General features: G+C 41.5%; 1 protein-coding gene across 1 annotated transcript; it reads right to left on the reverse strand.

The window, feature by feature from the left end:
* Window positions 1-5,106: 5,106 nt before the first annotated feature.
* On the reverse strand, window positions 5,107-21,194 carry LOC114813268 (putative coiled-coil domain-containing protein 195). Its single transcript, XM_029069425.2, has 3 exons — window positions 20,930-21,194; window positions 15,955-16,204; window positions 5,107-6,817 (listed from the first exon to the last, which is right to left on the reverse strand). The coding sequence occupies exons 1-3, from the start codon at window positions 21,192-21,194 to the stop codon at window positions 6,685-6,687; spliced, it is 648 nt and encodes a 215-aa protein (XP_028925258.1). The 3' UTR covers window positions 5,107-6,684.
* Between the last annotated feature and the right edge of the window lie 1,989 nt (window positions 21,195-23,183).

The raw sequence follows: 23,183 nt of genomic DNA on the forward strand, positions 1-23,183 counted from the left end.
TCCACTATTACATAGCAATTTCAGGGAGAGTTGAATCTCCCAGAGCTATCATTTATGTGTATATGTGAGCACTTGTGGCTTTTTAGTTAACCTGAAAGTCATACGACAAGAAAAATCTCAAAATTTACCTTCATTTTCTGTATAATTGGAAAGCTCCATGGAGGCTCTGGAGGGAGTCCCTCTGAAGAGAAGCTTAGTTCACCACAGCTGGGTTCTTCTACACCTGCTTTTCAATATATTTTTGACCCTTTAAACTTCTAAGTCTTTGGGAGAAAGTAGTGAAGCACCGGGAATCTTAAAAACCAGAGGGGAGGTCATTCTGCCTGGTAAGACGAGTTATTTCAGGAAGAAGTTGGAGGGAAGTATATGAGCATTGGTGGTCCCTTCAAGACTTTCATTTAAAAATATTGTTCAGTACGAGTTACATTTCACTTACATGGTAAAACAATTTTCCTATAAGATAGTCCTCTAGACTGTAAGCTCATCGTTGGCAGGGAACATGTCTACCAATTAAGTTTTATTGTAGTCTCCCAAGCACTTATTTCAGTGCTCTGCACAGAATAAACACTCAATAAATCATCATCAATGGTGTTTATTGAGCCCTTACTATGTTCAGAGCACTGTACTATGAGCTTGGGACAGTAGAATACAACAGTGTTAGTAGACACATTCACCCTCAGTCAGTTAGTTGTATATATTAAGCATTTACTGTGTGCAAAACTAAGTGCTTGGAAGAGTACAATACAACAATAGACCCATTCTCTGCCCACAGTGAATTGATCTAATGTCTATGCTTTGTTTTTTCCAAAAGCACTCATCTGTTCCCCATATTGAATAAAATTAAGATTCATAATCAAATGCTCCATCATTGGTTAACAACCTTTTAAAAATCTTTTAAAAATCAATATTTCAAAGTGGAGACAATAGGTGATGACTATTTGGTAGTAGAGGGTGTCCTAACCCCTGCATGTACCCATGCTGAGCTGATTGCCTATTTTGCATTAGGAATGATGAGTAGTCATTAAAGAAGCTTGGAATCCAGGTAATAATAATAATAATAATAATAATTATGGTGTTTGTTAAGCATTTACTATGTGCCAAGCACTGTTTAAGCACTGGGGTAGATACAAGATAATCAGGTGGGACACAGTCTCTGTCCCATATGGGGCTCACCGTCTCAATCCCCATTTTACAGATGAGGTAACTGAGGCACAGAGAAGTGAAGTGACTTGCCTAAGTTCACACAGCAGAACAGGGGCAGAGGGGGAATTAGAACCCATGACCTCTCACCCCCAAGCTCATGCTCTTGTCACTAGGCCATGCTGCTCCCAGCATGGCCTAATGCTTAATAGGAATCCTATTAAGTAGTAAGTAGTTAGTACTTTCAAATATTCTAGTTTCTACCCTAGAGTGAGGCAGTCCAATGACCCAACAAAGCAGCTCTGACTCCTTGAACCAGCCCTGAGATGTTGCACTGGCCGTCTGATATGGTCCCATGGGGGAAATACACTCAATTTTATAGTCAAAACAGTGCAGCAAAATCTAATTTTTCCTGGGCTTTTAAAATCCCCTGAGCTGGCCTTCACTCCAAGCAACACAGGAAAGAGAATGTTAAACCAAATATAATGGAGCAGATGAAAAGCTCTTCATCAGTGACAACCAATTTGATTTTATAAATGCTACAAAGCGATGCTGAGTAATCTTTGGCTCATTATGTTTTTATAAAAGATTCAAGTTGGAGTACACACATCGACTGTCGTAGCTTGGAGTATTTGGGAAGAAGATGCCTCATTATTTTTTCTTGGGCAATATGGTGAATATTGCTTCTCAAAAGAAAAATCAAGGTATTACAAGTAAAATCCATCTTAGACTAAATGTTCATGATTAAGTACCTGCAGAAATGCACATCTTATTAAAATCATTTGAGGGGGAAAAAAGTCCTGCCTCTATATTGCTATTAACTCTGCTTGGATTTAGCTGCCTAAAGGATAAGAACTTCGAGATGACTAAAAGAGGAGAAATTGAAGTGAAAGGAAAAGGGAAAATGAAGACATATTTCGTGACTGGTAACTTGAGCGCTGCAGAAAATGTACTTCTGGGAGAAGCAGCATAGACTACTGGAGAGATCCCAGGCCTGGGATTTGAGAACACAGGTTCTAATCCTGGCTTCACCACTTGACTGTTATGTGACCTTGAGCAAGTCACTTAACCCCCTGTGCCTCAGTTGACTGAAAACAGGGATTGAGACTGTGAACTCTAAGTTACCTTGTATCCATCCCAGCTTTTAGCATAGTGTCTGGCACAGAGTAAGTGCTTAAATACCTTAAAATGGAAGCAGCGTGGCTCAGTGGAAAAAGCCTGGGCTTCTGAGTCAGGGGTCATGGGTTCAACTCCCGGCTCTGCCACTTGTCAGCTGTGTGACTGTGGGACAGTCACTTCACTTCTCTGTGCCTCAGTTCCCTCATCAGTAAAATGGGGATTAACTGGGAGCCTCACGTGGGACAACCTGATTACCCTGTATCTACCCCAGCACTTAGAACAGTGCTCTGCACATACATAGTAAGCACTTAACAAATAACATTATTATTATTATTATTAAAACAAAAATCAAACAAAAACAAACCTACAAAGGAACTGAACTCTAGTCTGAATTCAGTTCAGCCTCTTCCTGAGTCCAGGGTGGAAACTCCACAAAGCTCACTTCTACAAGCTAGCTGCAGTAGGGTCAAAATGTATTACTTAAACCTGTTTTTATTCCAACACAATTCAACACCCTATCTTTTTTCTGAGTAACCCCACCAACTGCATATAAGGATATGCCTTTGGTTAAAGTACTTTGATCATCCTATGAAATCCCTTGCTGCAAAGAAAGTTAGAAACCAGCGTCAGACTGAGGATTTAAAAGGTATGTTGTAAAAGTCTTGTAGAGAAATCATTTTAGGGGTTTAAATTAAACATTTTCATTAGACAGAAGAATGAACTTTTTGGATGAGAAAATAAAAAAAAGGCAGGTTAGTCGATATTTAAGGAAAAACTAGCCCACACCTGTACTGGGCTGTTTGTTTAGTTTTTTGTTTAGTCATTTAATGTATAATGCCTAAAGGGCAGGACACTGGTCCTGACAGACTGTAAGCAGATCCTAGATGTGGTGGGCCCCTTGACAGTTTGGATACAGTTATCCTGGGAATCAGGACTCCCCCATCAGTGAATTATTTTAAAGTTTCTCCCTCTAGATTGTGAGCTATTCATTGACAGGGAACCCGTCTACCAATTCTACTGTATTGTTTTCTTCCGAATGCTTAGCTAAGGGCTCAGCACACTATAAGCACTCAAATACCACTGATGGATCATCCCCTACTACATTTAAAAATTTCAATCAGCCAATAGCATTTACTGGGCACTGAACTAATACCTTTAGTTGGGCTACGGGAGGATTAGATGCCCCAAGAGTGCCAGGCCCAATAAATGGACTAATCCAATCATATAGATCCACATGGTTTTCTTTTGTGACTTTTACCCTACATAAAACAAAGAAGTTAAGAGCATTTCATAGCCAGCTACAGAGAGGGAAATAGTTCAGATTTCTCTTAAATGTTATTTATTGATTCAGAGAAACAGGAAGCAGGTGCTCAGTTCATCTGTCACTTGATCCTTTGTGGAAATGCTTTTGAACCATTTCCTCTGAGCATGGTTTGGGCCTTGGGCCAAGGGATAAATTGAATTTTCCTGTGATTAGAACTATTCCATACACTCTAGTCCCTCTCCAGCCTGAGATTCCAAAAGAAAGAAGGGTGATTCAGCATCACAGAAACAGAATAGGCAGGCAGGAGGAATTGTGACCTGCCTCTCTAATTAATCCCCCATCAGACCTGGAATAAACCACTTTAAATCATCTTGCATCTCAATCTCCCCATTCTTTACAGAGGGATTTGAAAGAGCATGATTGTCAAAGCCTGTAGGTATTGTTGGGTTACTAAGCCAGGCAATGCAAATTTTTAAAATAACTTACCGAGTCCTTACTGTGTACAGACTATTGTACTAAGCTCCTGAGATAGTACAATACGATAATAATGATGGTATTTGTTAAATGCTTCCTATGTGCCAAGCACTGTTCTAAGCAAGAGTTGGTAGGCACGTTCTTCATCCTCCTGGAGCTTACAGTCTAGAGGGAGAAAACTTTAAGGCAATACAAGCAAGTCCATCAACACCTTCTAAAACCTGGACTGCTAATGAAAAAACATTTATAGTATTATAAAATCCATACCCGGTGTTTCTCATTTCTGTCAGTGCTCTCTTGATTTCTTTTGAACTATTAGGAAATCAAATTTTACAGCTGCTCTTTGCTCTAATATGTCTGATTACCACTGGAAATATGCAAACTCTGAAAGTTGTATAGTACCATCCTAGGGTATAAAGGAAATAAACATACTGCAGATGAACTGGTGAGATCTTTAAACATCTGTGACCATCACCGAGAGAAATAAATTGCTGTTCTTCATTTGATAAGGTGTTTGCTCAGCCCCTTTTATAATCTCGATGGAGCACTATCACTTTGTAGTATCCAGGGGTAAGGGGTGGGGAGGGGGCTGTTGTATTAGTGGCTCCAGGGAATACCCAGGGGGATCATCTCTTCACAGGTAAAGTAAGTGACTCTGAATGTTACTGGAGTCTCCGTGGTGACCAGCTATTCAACAACTCTTATCACTTGCCCAAGAGAGATTGAAACCAATGACTGAAGAATCACCAGCCAGAAATATCAGATCTAATTTTTGCATATTACTTTAATCTCTTGATTTAAAATCAGGCAAACACAATATGATGTCTGATAGGAGGATACCGAATTTTGTATAGAAAGTACTACAGATAAAAAAGTCCTTGTTACAAATACCTTTGTATCTCCTGGAATCAATTCAAATGTTTGATAATGCAAATTCCGAGTCCACCAATTTATATAGTTTGGTAGAATGTGGTACTACTAACCAGCCGTTGAAAATTGTAAAACAATTTCCACATCATGGAACTCAATATAATTACCCCTTACTAAATAAATAGTAATTATTTATGGGAATTACATATATTTCCTTAAAAGAGGATGTGGTTTTATGGAAAAAAGTGACATCCTAATAAAGACACAAATGGGATAAAAAGACACTCCAAGGAGTTCATTCTGTGACATTGCTCAGGAGGTTAATTAGATGAAGTCACTTCTTCATTTCATTGAACTAGGCTGAAGATGTGTAAGTTTTTTTCACCTCAACTCCGATCCCCTAAATACAGCTTTTTCAACCTAGAGAGTCTTCAATCTAATCATTAGCTGCATTTACCAACCTTAGTGCAAGCCACATCTACAGAAGACCATTATAGTTCAACCTTATGGTCTGTCTTGAACAGTTGAAGTCTTACTCCTCATTTTGCTCCCGTTTTCGGTTTGACTTGTTCTCTTCAGAGCCATGGGAAATTTTCAAGATAGGGGAGGCAAATTTCATCGTCCCTTGTTTGAAAACGGATTAGTAAGGTGTATTAGTTGCCTAGCCTTGAAATCAATCAATCTTAAATCAAAACTGGACAGTCCTCACGGTTGTGGGGAAGGAGAGGGGGTGTTAAAAAGCAGACTTTTTGTAGGGAAAGTGATTCCTCCCTTTAAACCCTCATTGAGCCTGGTTCCTCAAATGTTAGCTAAGACTACCGGTTGTCTCCGTTGTTGGGGTGGGGAGAGTCTGGGAGCCTCAATCAATATTGAGCATTTACTACATGCAGAGCACTGTTCTAAGTGATTGGGAGAGTGCTCAGCAGCTCCACGGTTCACGGAGGTGGGGAGGAGAGGGTAGAGGGGGGCACGGAGAGTGTAGCTCTTCACCACCTGTATCCCAAGTGGCTACATAATTCCCCAATCCATAAAAACAGCTTTACTAGTGTGCTTCCAAACTCATCCAAAGGCTGCACGATGAGGATCTAATGTCCGGTAGAGACCCAGACCTCTCCCTATCCTAACCTGCCTGGACACCCCAAATGACTCGAGGGGGGCACAGACATGGGAGAATGGAAAAACAGGGGCAGGGAGTTGAAAAGCTGAAAATACTACCTGTTCAACAGGAATGGTCATCGCAAAGTCACCTGCATAATTCTAAACCCAAAAACCATCTTCTGGGGGAGGTACAACTAAAACCTGTTGGGTAGACGCTCTGTTTTGTGAAAGTTAATTAGACTCCCTTTATTTTACGTGTATAATGTGGTATAAATAGCAAGATTAGGAGGCCTCAGCTGAATGTTTTGAGTTCCTTGTAAGAAAGGTTCCAGAACTTAATCCAGTACCCTACAGTTGCAGACACAGAAAAAAACATGGTGTAATCGACAGCATTTCGTACTCAGTTCCTAGACAAGGTGTTGCTGTCATCCAGTTTCTTCACTGTTCCAGCCAAGCTACAGAAATCTGCTTTTTTGAGGTAAACTGTGGGTCTAAGCAATAAAATCCACGGAGGTATATTTACCAAGAGTTCTTGACAGATCCGGTAAAGGCTTCCATTTCCTTGCCGAACAAGAGGCCAGTGACCTGATACAGAGTCTTTTGTGATTCTCAGAAGGCACTTTGCCAGAACACTTTGCAGAAAAAGTAATCTGACACGCAGCTATCATTTTAGTGCTAGCTTATCACAAGAATCAATTGGTCTTTAAAAATGCACTGCCTCATATGTCCTTTTCAATGACGGTGCTTAACTGGTCTGAGTTCTGATTTGGTGGGTTCTCAAAAGGACCTTGATTTTGGGAATATGATGATGCATCCATTGGTAAGAGGAAACTCACGGCCTTTACTTTACCCCTAGAAAAGATAAAATGAGAAAAAAAGGTTCATGACGAGAGGTTCAGAGGAGCGGACAGACACGAGGAGTTCAGACTTTTATGCTACATAATAAAGTAGCTCCGCTAGATCCAACACACTGGCCAAACAAAAAAACATGGCATAAAACAAACATCAATTCGAAGAATAATTCCCCAAACCACATGTTTCTTAACAGGAGACACTTTCAGCTCTAAGTACAACCAAGTGAAGAAATCTTTGGCAAGTTTATAGGAATCAGCTGAAAGCTGTTTCTCTCGTTGTTCAAACAGGTTTGTTTGGGTGTTGGGATTGCTTCCTCTGACATGTTTGACCCAGAGTCTGATCTACTCTTTTTGGATGATTCTTCCAGCCCCTCCTTCCTTCACTGGAAAAGGAAATCTTACAAGTTCTTGGTACAGTCAGTTTCTAGCAATGAGGCTATATGCTCACCTAAACACGGTGGGTGGGACACTGAGGAGAAAGAGACAGCAGGATAGCTAAACAACTGCTAGATGAGAAACAAAATCAGGAGGGCAGAGGAAACCCTTCAGCAACACAGTAAAGCAAAGCCTCAGATAATGCTGCATCGGGGGCGGTGTCAATTGCTTAGGAAGAAGGAAATGACTCTCTTTGAGCAAAAGTCTTGCTGAGGAGGCAAGAGACAAGGAGGTAAAAGAGAAAACGGCTCCAGGCACTGCAAACATTAAGCATGACAACACAAGTGACTGTCTTTTCGTGTGCTCAATGAGGCTGGGACTGCACATTCCTCATGGGGGACTTGTTTCCTGCCATCAAGGAGTTTACAGTGCAGTAGGGGAGGCAGATATTACATTTGTCAAAGGTGGGGAAGCAACAGAGTATAAATAAATAGCATAGGGGTGGGGGATGGGGCGAGTGCTGGGTTACTTAGGGGTAAGGATTCAATGTATAGATGCTGGTATATTATACTCTCCCTGCTTTAATGTAGTGTTTTGCATACAGCAAGTGCTCAATAAATACAACCGAATGAAATGAATGAATGAAAGGGAAATAGGCTGGGGAGATGAGAGGTTAGTCAAGGATGACTTCCCGAAGCAGCTATGATTCAGGAAGAACTTTGAAAATGCGAAGGGGGAGGGAGTTTCAGGTAGGAGGGAGGGCGGGAGCAAGAGATATGTGGTGGGAGAGATGAGAGCGAGGCACAACTGGTGGGTTGATGTTAGAAGGGCCAAAGCGTTGCAGGCTGGGTTCAAGTGGGAGAACAGCCAGGATACACAAGGGGTTGATGAGAAATGGTAGGGACTGGGGGAGATTAAAAATGAATGGAAGGTCAGCAAAATAAACCTTTCATTGCTATTATTCAGCAATTTTTAAACAAATCATATAATGGTTTTAAGGAATGCTTGTTCTGCAAAAGATAAATGGGCTTAATAAACTCCATGAAAAGTACAGCTCCTCACAATCATTACCTATTTTCCTCTATTATCCTTTTATCATTAGTGTTCCAAAAGTTTACAGTCCTTTACCTATAAAAATTTTTGTATATTGCTATCACTACTTGAAAGCACGGATAAAAATATTTTCTAACTCACCAATGCAGGCAGCGTGAATGGGTGCTTGATAATTAAGTGGATGCTCAAATAGGTCTCACCAACCTGGAAAGGTACTGAGCTACATCCAGGATAGGGAAAGTTGGATTATAATGCTATCATTCAGGACCAATCTGAGTAGAATGGGTTCCACAGCCACAGGACACAAAAACCAGCGACCTAAAAACCCCGCTGAAAAAATGTTGCCCAAAAGGCTACAAAAAAATCATTATCATCAATGGTATTTATTGTGGGCTTACTATGTGCAAAACACCGTACAAAATGCTTGGGAGTACAACTGGGACAAGACTGGGCTCATGTGTTGGTTCAAGGAACAACTATTATTTGGGGTAACACAGGACGTGGTGTATAAAGGCCAGAGGATTCATCAAACTATATAAAGCCACAATATTATGAATTAAATTATTCACAGTTGTACCTAGAAAATGCTACAATGGCTAAATTCAACAATGCCAGCATGAGTGAAATGAAGCAACTCAAAGAACTTGTTGCCCCATGCAATCATTCCTTGGAAACTCACTGCCCTACACAACAAATGATAAGAAAACTGAAAGATTCTATGAGGATATGTAAGATGAACTGCAAAAGTGACCAACATTCATGGTGGCATAAGGGAGAGACTGTAAGCTTGCTGTGGGCAGGGAATGTGTCTGCTATACTGTGTTCTACTCTCCCACGGGCAGGGAACATGGCTCTATTACACTGTCTCAAGAGCTTAGTACAATGATCTGCATGTGGTAAGGACTCAATAAATTCGACTGACTGATTGGTTAAGCAGAAGCAGAGTGACCTAGAATTCTTTGGAAAGGCTTATATCTTCCATCTGGGACCCGCTGCTCAAGACAGAGACCATCTCACTCCCACATTACCAGGCCATCCATCAGCTCCTGCTCCGGCCTGGAAGGACTCTAAAAATAGCAGCATGAGACTTCCTCTACTCTCAGAAGTTTGGGAAATCCACAGTTACGGCTGCAGTTGTGACATCTACGACTGTTGATCTGAACCACCTGCCGAATTTATCGTCCTCCTTGCTTTTAATATTTTTGTTTTATCTTTCTGTGTCTGTTGCAAGTCACCCCCCAGCCTCACCCCTTTATTCTTGGATTGTGAGCCCCTTACGTGTCAGGACAGTGTCTCTTATCCCTGGTTATTTCTTCCCCTGTGCCTAGTTCAGTGCTTTGCACACAGTAGGAACTTAAATATAACTACTCCTACTGCTATAAGTGAGTGAATTCACTTTTGCCTCAATCAACCATCTATGTGCCACAAACACAATGTACTGAAAAAACTACGGATGCCTTTGGATTGGGAAAAGTCCCCAAAGAGTGCCCTCCATCCCAATTAATTACATAGTGATTGGCTGTGCCTGAAAAGACTCTTCTCTGATAATAATGATGGTATCTGTTAAGCTCTTACTATGTGCCAAGCACTGTTCTAAGTGCTCAGTAGATACAAGGTAATCAGGTTGTCTCACGTCGGGCTCACAATCTTAATCCCCATTTTATAGATGAGGTAACTAAGGCACAGAGAAGTTAAGTGACTTGCCTAAAAAGTCACACAGCTGATAAGTGGCAGAGTCAGGATTAGAACTCATGACCTCTGACTCCCAAGCCCGTGCTCTATCCATTAAGCCACACTGCTTCTCTTCTCTGACATCTCAACACTAGGAAAAAAAAACAGCAGGTGGCCCCAGTTCAGATGCTGGAACTGAAATTTAAAATTTTCACTTCCAAGAAGATCAATGGAAAATCATAGAAACGATACTCAAAAGCTAATTTACCAAAGAAACGCTGGCAGAGTAAATTGCATGCATTGATTTCAACTCTAACACCTTCAGGAAAATAGACAATGATTATAATATTCCTTTCACAAATAGCGTCTTCAGCAAATATGGCAAAAATGAAAACAGCTCCAAGAAAGGAAAGAGCTACGAGACACTGATGATGGTACTGGTAAGGGCATGTGTGAAAGCTGAAGCTAAAAATGACTAGGAGTTAATAAAAATAATAATAATGGCATTTTCTAAGCCCTTACTATGTGCCAAGCACTGTTCTAAGTGCTGGGGTGGGGGGATAGAAGGTAATCAGGTTGTCCCACGTGGGGCTCACACTCTTAATCCCTATTTTACAGATGAGGTAACATCTTTTACAGATGAGGCACAGAGAAGTTAAATGACTTGCCCAAAAGTCATACAGCTGACAAGTGGTGGAGTCAGGATTAGAACCCATGACCTCTGACTCCCAAGCTCATGCTTTTTCCACTGAGCCACACTGATGCCTTTTGCAAAGACTTGAAGAAAATTATTTTAAAATGCAAAAAGAAGTTAAGATTAGCAGTAGGATGAAGATTAGTTTATAGAGTTAAATGTAATGTATGGTTAAAACAATTTTTCAATGGCACTGAGAAACAAAAATGGAGTGGGCAAAAGCAAAATAGCAATGAAAGAGGTACACAATTCTACAGTGATTTTTACTCAAACTTACAGTAGATTGCATTTCAATGAATACAAACCTAGAACCAGTTTCAAAGTCATTTGGGAAGAAAATGAATAAGGAGTTCACAATCAGAAACACAGAAAATATCCAGGCAGGGGTAACATATGGTCAGAATATCTCTAAAGGAGGCAACCCCATATTTAAGGATCTAGCAAGACAAATGTATTACAAACACTCTGACAGTATGAAAAGGACTAGAAAATAATAATTATAATGTTGGTATTTGTTAAGCATTTACTATGTGCAGAGCACTGTTCTAAGCGCTGGGGTAGATACAGGGGAATCAGGTTGTCCCACGTGAGGCTCACAATTAATCCCCATTTTACAGATGAGGTAACTGAGGCACAGAGAAGTGAAGTGATTTGCCCACAGTCACACAGCTGCCAAGTGGCAGAGCCGGGATTCAAACCCATGACCTCTGACTCCCAAGCCCGGGCTCTTTCCACTGAGCCACGCTGCTTCTCAGATAATAATAATAATCATGCCATTTGTTAGGCGCTTACTATACGCAGGTTTTTTTGACAATACACAAAATCTTCATTTGAAGCACTATTTCAACCAATGCAGGAATGACTAAACTGCATACTAAACAGAGAAAAATCTGGTTTCCTATCAGGGTACTCAACAATTAACCACATAATAATAATAACAGCGATACTTTGTGCCAGGGATTATACTAAGTGCTGGGGTGGATACAAGTGAAATGGGTTGGACACAGTCCCTGTCCCACATACGGCTCGCAGTCTTGAGAGAAGCAGTGTGGCCTAGTGGAAAGAGCATGGGCCTGGGAGCTGGAGGACCTGGGATCCAATCCTGGCTCCGCCACTTGTCTGCTGTGTGACTTTGGGCAGGTCAATTCACTTCTCTGGGCCTCAGTTACCTCACCTCTAAAATGACGACAATAGCGCTGGGGTAGATACAAGATCATCAGGTTGTCCCATATGGGGCTCACAGTCTTAATCCTCATTTTACAGATGAGATAACTGAGACACAGAGCATTTAAGTGACTTGCCCAAAGGCACTCAGCTGATAAGCGGTGGAGCAGGGATTAGAACTCATGACCTCTGACTCCCAAGCCCTTGCTCTTTCCACTAATCCACGCTATTTCTCTAATGGGGATTAAGACTGTGAGCACAATATGGGACAGGGACTGTGTCCAACCCAATTACTTTGTATCTACCCCAGTGCTTAGTACAGTGCCTGACACATAGTAAGTGCTTAAACCCCCCTCACAATTATTTTAATTATTAATAATATTAATCCCCCCCCGGATTCCTGTGCTAAATCACCTCGGTGTCTGCAGAGGTGTGGGAAATTTAGTTTGAGGAAAGCTGCCCTTGGGATATTAAGGAGAACCAGAGAGGTGAAACCTGAATGTAAGAAGAAGCAAAGAAACTTGTTTCAAGTTTTGCTACAGTTCCTTTTTCAAAGAGGGATGGAGGGATGGGAAGGGTTCATCAAGCGGCTTCATGGGCCAATCAGGAGGAATGTATGAGGAGATTCACTGCCACTCAAAAGAATCTTTTCTGATCAGATCATACTAGATGAGTTGTATCAGAAGTATCAACTGTCACTCAAAATGCCCCTTCAGTTAGATTCAAAATCCCCCTCTAAACTTTAAGCTCCATGTGGGCAGGGATTTTCTCTCTTTATTGCCGTATTATACTTTCCAAGCGCGTAATACGGTGCTCTGCACACAGTAAGCTCTCATTAAATACAACTGAATGAATGAACTGAAAACAAGGTTAGGAATAATTCCCAGCTATTTGGAAGAAAACACACTACTTATTTTTCCCCTTGCAAATCTAGTCATTGTGAATGCAAAGAAGTCTGGGGAGTCTAACGGAAGCGAAGGAGTGAACAACTATCCAGATGATTTATTGCATAAATACAGCCTAACCAGATTATTAAAACCAGATAGCTTATATGTACGACCTGGAGAATCTATGGTCACTTCAAGCTTGAGCAGAGCTGTAGTCCTCAATCATCATTTCAGTGGCCCAATCCTCCCCTCCATGGTGGAAAGAATTGGGTTCAATAAGGCCCATACGCTGGGAACAAAATGGGGCAAGAGAAGTATGTATTTATTTTAATAACTGGTGATTCTCCCGGAGTCAAAATAACCAAACCATTCATCACAGCAAAGTCCCTTCTCTTGTCTTCTCAAGGATCTGATGCTATCTACACACAGTTGCAGCAGGATGAAATAGATTTTCATTGTTTACATTTTCCTTTACTGGAAGAAATCTTGTCTGATTTCCTAAAAATTATAGTTTCTATTATCTTCTAAAAACTCTATTTTCATGGTGGACTATGGAGAGAGAGAATATGAAAATGCTTACGTGCTTTTAAAATCATAATAAAAGTTAAACATAACCAAGTAAATAGGATATCCAATCATATTTGCAATTTCTTCCAATAGCCAGTCATTTTTGCAATTTCTTGGAGATGCTGCTGAGAAAAATGATTTTAAAGAAATAACGGGATGGATACAGACTCAGTTGAAATGGACCGCTTTGTTCTCAGCCCGTAATTGGACAATTACGAAGTCTTACAACAAGCAAATCATTATACAGTGTAATAAATGTATTCATGTTTTAAATATTCAATTGCTATGCGGCATGCTAGGCACTCCTTAAGTGCTCAATATATAATCATTGGTGATGAATACCCTCAATATATAATCATTGGTGATGAATACCAAGAGTGATTATTTAATTTTTTAATATAACTCATAAATCACTTGCTTTTTTCAATATTTACTTTCCAGAAAAGAATTATAAAATCACAGAGTGTGCAATCCATACAATTAATGAACCTATGATTATGGAGAGAGATTAAATCCATTAAAAATAGAGAATTACTATATTATGGAAAATTTCACCTAATCAAATTAATCTCTTCCTATCATCAAGTTCAGGGAGAGTTTGCCAAAATAAGCCAGGCTTATTAAACCAATTTCCACATCTAAATTATCTTTTTCCATTTATAAGAATGATTAAATTAGCCTTAAGAAATTACTGGCAGCTCCTATATATAGAATGTATTTTTCACAGGTCCTCAAAGTTGTGCTTCGACGTGGGCAATAAATGTTTCCAGAAAGAATAAACTAGTGGACTGAGACATGAAAGTTAGTTTCTTCCTGGAGAGGAAATTCCTTGATGATGTATTTTATCAAAGCAGTTTGTTTCAAACAAGCATGTCTTGTAGTGTTGACTGGTAGTGTTGACCTATTGTTTGCTGTCGTGTAATAATCAAAATGATTGGTCAGCCTGGGCTCTTAATTTAATTTAATTATGGCATTTGTTAAGGGCTTACTGTGTGCCAGACAGAAAGAATTGGGTTCAATGAGGCCCATACACTGGGAACAAAATGGGGCAAGAGAAGTATGTATTTATTTTAATAACTGGTGATTCTCCCGGAGTCAAAATAACCAAACCATTGATCCCAGCAAAGTCCCTTCTCTTGTCTTCTCAAGGATCTGGGGTGGATACAAGCAAATTGAGTTGGACTCAGTCCCCGTCCTACATGGGGCTCACAGTCTCAATCCCCATTTTACAGATGAGGGAACTGAGGCACAGAGAAGTGAAGTGATTTGCCTGAGGTCACACAGCAGACAAGTGGGGGAGCTGAGATTAGTGGACAGAACCTGGGTGTCAGAAGGTTGTGGGTTCTAATCCCTGCTCCACCACTTGTCCTGTATGTGACCTTGAGCAAGTCACATCACTTCTTTGGGTCTCAGTTACCTCATCTGTAAAATGGGGATTAAGCCACTAGTGGACTACCTGATTACCTTGTATCTACCCCAGCGCTTAGAACAGTACTTGGCACATAGTAAGCGCTTAACAAATACCATCATTATTGAAGCAGTGTAGCTTAGTGTAAAGCACAAGCGCTTGGGAGTCAGAGGACATGGGTTCTAATCCTAGCCCCTCCACTTGTCTATGTGACCTTGGGCAAGCCACTTAGCTTTTCTCTGCCTCAGTTACCTCATCTGTAAAATGGGGATTAAGACAGTGAGCCCCACGTGGGACAACCCGATTACCTTGCATCTACCCCAGCACTTAGAACACCGCTTGGTACAAAATAAGCACTCTTTAGCTCTGTTTTTGGTCACCTGGATTGCTAAAGAGTCTTAAAGAGCAATGCTCTAGACAACTTGGGAATACGTGTGGTTATTTTGGGCATTTTCTATATCAACCAGAAGACCCACGGACTATGGGGCTTTTTTATGGCATTTAAGTGCTTATTATATGCCAGTCACTGTTGTAAATGCTGGGGTAGATACAAGATAATCTGGTCAGACTCAGTCCCTGTCCCACATGAGGTTCTTAGCCCAAGTCAGAGAATGGAGGATTCAATTCCAGTTTTACAGATGACATAACTGAGGCAGATAAGAATGAAATGACTTGGCCAAGGTCTAACAGCAGATTAGTGGCAGAGGAGTCCTCTGACTCCTAGGCCTGTGCTCTTTCCACTAAGCCATGTTGTTTCTTCACTAGGCCATTCTGCCTCTTATGGTTTCTGAAGACCTCAAGGGTTAGCGTTTTTAAGGTATCTGTAAGTATGGCAGACATCCTATTCCATCTCATAATATCTCATCTAGAAAGGGAAGCAGAAATGAACTTAACCTCATTTTAAAGATCAGAACCATCTTGTGAGGGCACCGTTAGCCAAGCAGATGGTTAAATTCAGTGGAAAGTCTCACACAATCCCCTTGCAGCGATTGTGAGGATTGTCACTGTGACTTTGGTCATGCTCCTTCAGCATGATTCAAGGGCATCTTTAGCTGCTGTTTTTCAGATCCGCATAGACATTGAATAATGAGGCAATACTTAATTTGGCTCAATAATGAAAAGGTTTCCCATTCCGTTGTTTGCATTTTCTACCCTGTCCATAGGTGAAATGGAGCAGAAAAAGGTGTTTTGGCAAAATCATTCAGGATGTGCTTTACCCCTTTCAGACCTGGCCTCTGTTCTGGAGAGATTTCCTGAATCAAGAGTAAATCAGCCCATATGCTTATAATTAATGTAGCGGTTAAAATATACATTACCTGCACTTAAAAACATGATCCTGAAAAATCCTTTTGCTAGAACTGTTGCTGGAAAAGCAATCAGCTGGCAACCCTTTTTCTTCCTCTTGGACTAGCTTTGTAACTAGAGAAGATTCTGGCGGTTTTACTATTCCCTGGACCTCTAGAATTCCACCATTGGAGTGACTTTTGTCAGATTTACAACGCTTTTTGGCAGCAAACGAATGAAGAGATGTGGAGATGGAATAACGCCTAACGGTCATGGTATTACCTGTGGAACAGACACAAAATTATAGTCAAAAAAGCCCATTTGTTCAAATAGACCCACAAATCAACAGTAAATTTGAAAGGAAGCCCTTTATTAAGAGTAACGGATTTTATGCCATGTACTGCAGATGACAGAGAGCTCTTCATTCTAGTAAAACCCAAAAGCAAGGAATGACATGTTTCACTTTTGAGATCTTATTCTCTAGTAAGACAGTGAAAAATTATTTGCTAGAACAGGTTTTGGTCTTCATGTTCAATAGTTTTGACCAAATATTTTGCATTTAAAGAAATGTAATTTAAGTGATTTTAATTCAACTGAGTCTTGAAAGGTTGTCATTCATAATATGATTATCCCATAATGAAAAGATAAACCCAAAGGTTCATTCAGTAAACAGTGGAGACAGCGGATGACAGAAAACTACTGGTTTCTCCTCATCTGTATGTTCATGTATGTGTCGTGTCTCAGATTAAGATTAAGGGAACATAAAGACCTTTGCGTTTATCATGCTTAGAGTAACAGCAGTGCTCGATCATAATATCTGTTAAAGAATCATATTGCTGGAGGGGATCTGAGAGATCACACCCAAAACGGTTGGCTGTTTCTGCTTTTTTTCAAGTTTTCCTGGGATGGAGACTTAGTATCTGACCTTATTAGCTTGTTCCAGGGTTTAGTCCATCTCTCTGTCAATCAATCATGTTTCTTGAGTGCTTACCCTGTGCAGAGCACTATACTCAGAGCTTGGGAAAGTACACTACAACAGAGCTGGTAGACACATTCCCTGCCCACAAGCTTGTCTTTAAACTTTACACTGGGTAGGTGTTGTCTCTATCTGTTGCCATACTGTACTTTCCAAGAGCTTAGAACAGTGCTCTGCAAACAGTAAGTGCTCAATAAATACGACTGAATGAACCTGAACTCCGTCTTGCTGCACCGTAAGGTCATTTTCTCCTCTTTTGTCCTCCATGAATATGGAGGGCACAACAGTCACTATCCTTTTCATAATCATTCTTTTTATGCTTGGATATATTAAATCATCCTTTCACCTAATCTTCTTCAGAGTGAACAACTCGATCTTTATTCTTTCCTCAAAAAATTCAGCTTTCCCACATTTGTTTTCCAAGATTATGGGAGGTAGGATTGCCCAGTGGAAAGGGCCTGGGAGGACCACTGACCTGCTGGGCAAACTTGGGCAAATCATTAAACCTCTAAGTGCCTTCCTTTCCACATTTTTACAACGGGGGTAAGGTAGATAAAACAAAATGATAAGATGACAACAAGATAGAAAAGCAGCGTGCCCGGGTCTGGGAGTCAGAAGGACCTGGGTTCTAATCCCGGGTCTGCCACTTGTCTGCCCTGTGACCTTAGGCAAGTCACTTAGGGATAGGGAGTGTGTCCAACTCGATTACCTCGTATCTACCCCAGTGTTTAGTGTGGTGGCTGGCACATAGTGAGCACTTAACAAATACTAAAAACAACAACAACAAAAAAGATTGAGCATAGCCTTGTGGATAATCAGGCTGGGAGGCAGAAGAATCTGAGTTCTCATCTCTGCTCTGCCTTTTTTCTCTGTGTCTCAGTTCCTTATCTGTATAATAGGGATTAAGACTGTGAGCCCCATTTGGAATAGGGACTGAATCCTACCTGATTAACTTGTATCTACTTCAGAACTTAGTATGTTGCCTGGCACATAGTAAGCACTTAAATACCATTTTTTTTAAAAGATACTGGCGCTTACTATATCTCTCGTGTTAGGGAGCCCTATGATGAGAATGACTAAGAATTTGCAGCAAATACCACCTTTTAATGGCAAAATTTTGCAATCGTTAGAAATTTTTCATCCACAGATTCTCCCAAGGTATTCATTCTCATAATATTCTTACAAATTTTCCAGGTCAAAAACTATTGTTTGTCGTCATTTCACAGATGGGAACATGAGGAACAGTGAAGAAAAGGACTTCTACCAAAGATTTCTCAGTGATTCAGCAGTAGTTCTACCCAACAGCTATAAATGTCCAAGTCTTCTGATGCTGCAATGGAGTCTTAAAACAAAGTTTTAAATATTCATCATCTTCTAACAATGCGAAAAGAAAAATATGAAGCCTCTAAATACATACACACACACCATACACACACGCTTCACAATTTTCATGGTCGTCATGTGTGTGTCACTACTGGCTGAGCTGCTCCAGTAAATGTTTTGTCCTAATCTCTTGGAATTTCTTCTGGAAGACACTTAGTTCAGGCTGCTGCCAGCAAGGTTCTGGCTCTGTGGATCACCAGGGCCAGAACAAAGCCCCAATCCTACCCATGTCACTTCATTCACTCTCCATTATCTGCACTCATTCGGTCACTCGATCGTATTTATCAAGCTCTGTGTGCAGAGCACTGTACTAAACGCTTGGAAAGTACAATTCGGCAATCGAGACATTCTATTGAATGAATGATTGAATTCCCTGCCCACACTGGGTTTACAGTCTAGAAGGGGGAAGACAAACATCAAAACAATTAAACAGGCATCAGTATAAATAAATAGAATTTTAGATGTATACATATATACAAAAGTGTTGTATGCATGCCTCATTATATTACGTCTCACATCAAATCTAGGACATCAAAGGAATGAACCCTGCTAGGTGGGTTATATGTCATCAGCATGAAGCAGCTGAGTGAAGCAGCACGGACCAGTGGAAAGAGCACAGGCCAGGGAGTCAGAGGACCTGGGTTCTAATCCCAGCTCTGCCACTCACTTGGTGTGTGATCTTGGGCCAGTCACTTAACTTCTCTGTGCCTCAGTTCCCTCCTCTACAAAATGGAGGTTTAATATCTGCTCTCCCTCCCGCTTAGACTATGAGCCCATGTGGAACCTGATGATCTTGTATCTTCCCCAGAGTTTAGGATAGTACTTGACAACAAACACCACAATTATTATTTGTTACTATAGGTTTTATAAATGACTGATGCAGGTCTCTGTGTCGGTGGGAGGTTTCGGGGAGATGAATGGGGGAAAAGGAGATATACTGGGGCAGGCAGTGTAGGGAGAGCATAGTCTCAGAACCACAAGAGAAGCAATGTGGCCTAGCAGAAAAATCACGGGCCTGGGAGTCAGAGGCTTGGGTTCTAATCCAGGCTCCTCCACATGTTTGCGGTGTGAGCTTGGGCCAGTCATTTCACTTCTCTGTGCCTCAGTTCCCTCATCTGTAAAATGGGATTATGAGTATAAGCCCCACATGGGACATGGCCTGTGTCCAACCTGATTAAGCTTATATCTACTCCATCATTTAGTACAGTGCCTGGCACATATTAAGCACTCAAATACCATTTTTAAACATCCCCTCCCCACCCAAAGACAAAAAACCCAAAAAAACAAAAATAGTTGGGCTCCGTAGCTGGCAGTCTTAGATGGGCTACGGGAAGATTATGGTTCTGGACATAAGCAGACACTCAGGGAGCAGTTAGACTAGGGGAAGACTATGGTTCTGGACAGAAGGGCATTCGGGGAGCAGTTAGATTCCTAGACATGGCTGCAACTCCACTGTGACTGGAGGAAAAAGGTAACTACCGGGGGAGGGAGGAATTCCTCCTCTCCCCTGCTCGGCCTCTCAACTGCTGCCTTAGCAAGCTTCATTCATTCAATCATATTTGAGCGCTTACTTTGTGCAGAGCACTGTACTAAGCTCTTGGAAAGTACAATTCTGCAAGTCTCTGCTGCCCATCTTGCTTCAGATATTCCTGATCCTGACAGATGAGAGCATCTTTCAGGGTGAGGAGCTGCTGGTGTTTGGGGAAAAGAACTGACTCATAATAATTCCTCCATCCCCAAATGCAGGCCGTTCAAGTCTTGGGCCCAGGGGAGATGCTCACCCATCTGGCCCCGGCCACGATTGTCTGACGCAACTTGGTAGCCAAGCAGAAGTGAAGATGATGGTAACTCAGATGTCTCATTAGCCACCGTGCCATTACACATATGGCGTAGTGGACAGAGCGCAAGCCTGGGAGTCAGAAGGTCATGGGTTCCAATCCCAGTCCGCCACCTGTCTGCTGTGTGGCCTTGGGCAAGTCACTTCACTTCTCTGGGCCCTCAGTTACCTCATCTGTAATACGGGGATTGCGACGGTGAGGCCCACCTGGGACAGAGACTGTGTCCAACCCAATTTGCTCGAATCCACCCCGGCGCTTAGTACAGTCCCTGGCACATAGTAAGTGCTTAAATACCACAAATACCGCATACGAACCTGTATGCTGTTTAAAAGAGAGGAAGAGAGTTGGAGATGAAAAAGAGTTACCTCTTACCCAAACCCTTCCCCCTGTAAATTTGACAGACCACATACCTTCCCTTTCCATAGCTCTTCTGAAAACCCAGCTCCTTCAGGAGTCCTTCTCTGATCAATTCCTTTTCTCCCCTAGTTAGATTCCCTCATCCACCGCCTCCACATTTATATCTCCCGAGCACTTGTGAACTCATACCTTCCCACAGAACTTAAGCACATCTCTCCAATATTCCTTTACTTAAACACTAACTCAAGTAAATATCTCCTTTGTCTCTTTAAATTACTTTCGTGCCTATCTCCCCCATTAGAAGGCAGGGACCATATATACTAAGTCCATTGCTCTTTCCTCAAACACTTGGTACTGTGTTCTGCATATAATAGATGTCCAAAAAATATCACCGTTTGAGAGACACAGAGAGAGGAGGTCATAGCAGTAATAATAGCAATCTATATTTGGTACCTTTCTGCTCTTTCCAGGCCAGTTCAGACTCAGCTGAGTTGCTTCTGCCAATTGCCACCGATGAAGCATCAGATTGCTCTCCTAGCATTCCAAGGCGTCTGATTTCCTCTTCTCTCCCATCTCTTCCTGAGGTTCTTTTCTGGTCCGAGCTCCTCTGCCCACTGAAGCTCAGTTCTACCCGGAGGGCCCGATTTTCTCTCTCCAACGTATTGATTTTGGATTGCATTTCTTGGATGAGTTTCACGAGGCAGGGATTCCCTTCCATCCCCCTTTTGGCTCGTTTGTTACCAGCTCCTCGGAAAGTGACTAGGCTAAGTACTAGCTGGGCATAAGAGAAACGGGCCACTCAATGTGGCTTGCTCATCCTCCCCTTAAACAGGCCTGATCAATGGGTACACCTCCTTGGATCCAAGGCTATGCCATCTTTCAGCACCTGGCGAGCTGGGATTCTGTTGTGGAGTTAGAGAGCCTTGATGATTTATTCATTTAGGGTTTCATTTTTCAGAACTGAACCTTTCTTTTGATTATTTCTTTTCACAAGGACTCACAGACCTGTGCCTGGAAAAAAAAAAAGTTTCCAGTGAGGTAAAATGGTTTCTGAGCCCCTCCCCTAACTTACCTTCAGGCTGACTGGTGGTTTTTTTTCCACACTTTAAGAGGCTGTTTCTTAGCGACTGAGTGCCTTATCTGATTCCAAAGGACTAAACACACATCCGTCTAAACAAACAGACGAGGGGAGGTGGGAGCTTGTCTTCTCTTCAAAATGCTCCATATTTCCATCTCCATTTGTGAATTATTTCCATTCTTGGCATCAAGTAAAAATAGCATTCTCTACAGGGTAGATCGTGAATTGAAATGACCTTCAAAATGTGGTCAAAAAGTAGCATAAAAAATACTTATAGTTGAGGCAACATAATGGATTTTTTTTTTCCCTGAGCATATGCACGTTCTATCTTCTCTTTCCTCTTCTTTAGCATGAGGATGTTTGTCTAGGCAGAGAATGGACAACAATATTCTGGGAACGTAAGAAGATACAGATTGCACATTAATCTTGCATGAGAAAGGAAAGGTAATAGTTAGGGCTGCTCTCATTACCTAGTTCCTGAAGAGGTTTCTTTGTTGGAAATGAAAAGCAGGAATCTTGAAAAGTATATTTTCCAAAGGCCAATTCTCTTTAGACGCGCCATTAATGTTTAAACATTTAAGGCTTACAGCATGGTGAAGAAGATAAAAAATTCCTGTGAGATATCCATTCTTCCTGTGGATTTTTTTGTTGTTTTGATTTTCTCCTTCATTCTATTCACCCGAAGGAGAAGATTTCCAGTGATAGGATTTTGGGTGGGAGCGGTGGGGGGTGAGGGGCTTTCTCTAATTAAGAATGCCCTTATGATTTAAAGAACAAATCATCAATCACTGGTATTTACTGCATGTTTACTCTGTGCAGAACCCCGAGGGAGAGCAATGCTAGAGTCGGTAGACAATTCCCTTTCCACAAAGAGTTTACAGTCTAGAGGTTCAGAAAAGTAGTGAGAGTTCCTTCTTCTTTCATCTTCTATTAACCAGCAGAAGATGTGTTTTTTCTTCCTCTGACCCCCTTTTCTTAGATAAATGTCCGGAGAAGGTATGGCCTGTTTAGGGTGAGTAGTGGAAAGAGCACGGGCCTGGGAGTCAGAGGACCCGGATTCTAATCCCAATTCTGCCACTTGCCTGCTGCGTAACCACGGACTTGACATTTAACTTCTCCATGCCTTAGTTTCCCCCTCTGTAAAATGGAGATTAAATAATTTTTCTCCCCCTTAGACTGAGCCTCCTTTTTTTTTTTTTAAATGGTATTTGTTAAGCTTTTACTATGGGCCAAGCTCTGTTCTACACGCATACAAGGTAATCAGGTTGTCCCACGTGGGGCTCACAGACAATCCCCATTTTACAGATGAGGGAACTGAGACACAGAGAATAATAATGTTGGTATTTGTTAAGCACTTACTATGTGCAGAGCACGGTTCTAAGCGCTGGGGTAGATACAGAGTAATCAGGTTGTCCCACGTGAGGCTCACAGTTAATCCCCATTTTACAGATGAGATAACTGAGGCTTAGAGACGTGAAGTGACTTGCCCACAGTCACACAGCTGCCAAGTGGCAAAGCCAGGAATCGAACCCATGACCTCTGACTCCCAAGCCCGGGCTCTTTCCACTGAGCCACGCTGCTTAGTGAAGTGACTTGCCCAAAGTCACACAGCTAATAAGTGGCGGAGCT

Source organism: Ornithorhynchus anatinus, chromosome 7, assembly GCF_004115215.2.
Source record: "Ornithorhynchus anatinus isolate Pmale09 chromosome 7, mOrnAna1.pri.v4, whole genome shotgun sequence".
Lineage (NCBI taxonomy): Eukaryota > Metazoa > Chordata > Mammalia > Monotremata > Ornithorhynchidae > Ornithorhynchus > Ornithorhynchus anatinus.